General features: G+C 41.9%; 1 protein-coding gene across 1 annotated transcript in view; it reads left to right on the forward strand.

Annotated features, from left to right (window-relative positions):
* Positions 1-322: 322 nt before the first annotated feature.
* Positions 323-1197, forward strand: part of LOC119587512 (ATP-dependent RNA helicase A-like) — a 1843-nt gene continuing 968 nt past the window's right edge. The window contains exon 1 of the mRNA XM_037936239.1: positions 323-390. Within this exon, the coding sequence (XP_037792167.1) occupies positions 379-390 (12 nt within the window). The 5' untranslated portion in view covers positions 323-378. The remainder of the gene's footprint in view (positions 391-1197) is intronic.

A 1197-nucleotide genomic window follows, 5' to 3' on the forward strand; every position in this document is an offset into this window, starting at 1 on the left:
CACATAAAAAACGAATAATCGTATCTGTTTTAACCATTTCAAAGCGATTGTCACCTGTAATGTCACAATCTTAAGATCATTAAGAGGAGCGCACCAAACGTGAGGGTAAGTGGAGTTTCATAGTGCGAACTTTGACCTCAAGTGAGAGAAACTACTGTAGCGTAGAAGGAGGCAAGATTAAGGGAAGGGGCGGGTCGGTAATCGAGGAGTGGGGTGTGGTTGGGGAGTGTGGGGTGGGGGAGGCTGGCCAAAAGGGAGGGGCCAAGGAACAGAGAGAAAAGCTTTTGACTGGGAGAGCGGCGGCGTGAGAGGGAATGTGGACTACATATATATAAGGCGTTACTCACTGCTCAGACAGCACCTTCAACTACCTTCAACATGAAGCTCCAGGTGAGCCACTCCTGTGTTTACTGGTGTGACTTTACTGTGCCTCATTCGCTGCGTTACTCTACTACTGAAAATTCGTATATCTTGATACACTTCCCAAAGAAATTTATGTTAAAAGATAGGAGAGTATTGTTTTGCTTGTGCTAGTATGACTGTGCTTCAGGGCGATACTTAGAAATGAATGCGGTAATCTTCGTTCTTATGTCATTATGATTGTCAGATGTCATTTCTCAGTTCCGTTAACATTCAGAATTGTTTTTTCATAACTTATCTTATTCCTTATACGATGCGTAAGTCCAGATAGACGGATTCCCAAATGAGGAAAACTTTGGTAAAACCGGATTGAGAAAAAAAAGAGACGAGAACCGGGTACACCGTGCTGGCTGCGAGTCATACACAATGTTACGGACATTAAAGGTAAGTCATGATGATAATGATAAAAAAACGAAAAATGAAAAGAACAGCTGGAAAAAAATATATGACCAATGATAAAAGGAACGAGACAAAAACAATGAAAGCAAGGAAGTCAGGTTTTTTTGCAACACCATCCTTTTGATGAAACTTCAATGCGCGCGGGCAACAAGAAGCGACTTTCACTTGCAACATACGCTTTTACTTTTTTCGATCTCGGTCTCATTGGTGACCTTTCCTTGCTCGACGTCTGACCTGATTATCCCTTTCTCCCTAGCCCAGTTGCCCTCCATAAGGAGCACTACAGCATTAAGCATTTCTGGTATTCAAAGCGCATACCTGACGCTCGATAATTATCAATGTATTATTTAAATTCATAGCTCTGCAAACATATATCAG

The sequence above is a fragment of the Penaeus monodon genome, chromosome 22 (assembly GCF_015228065.2).
Source record: "Penaeus monodon isolate SGIC_2016 chromosome 22, NSTDA_Pmon_1, whole genome shotgun sequence".
Classification (NCBI taxonomy): Eukaryota; Metazoa; Arthropoda; class Malacostraca; order Decapoda; family Penaeidae; genus Penaeus; species Penaeus monodon.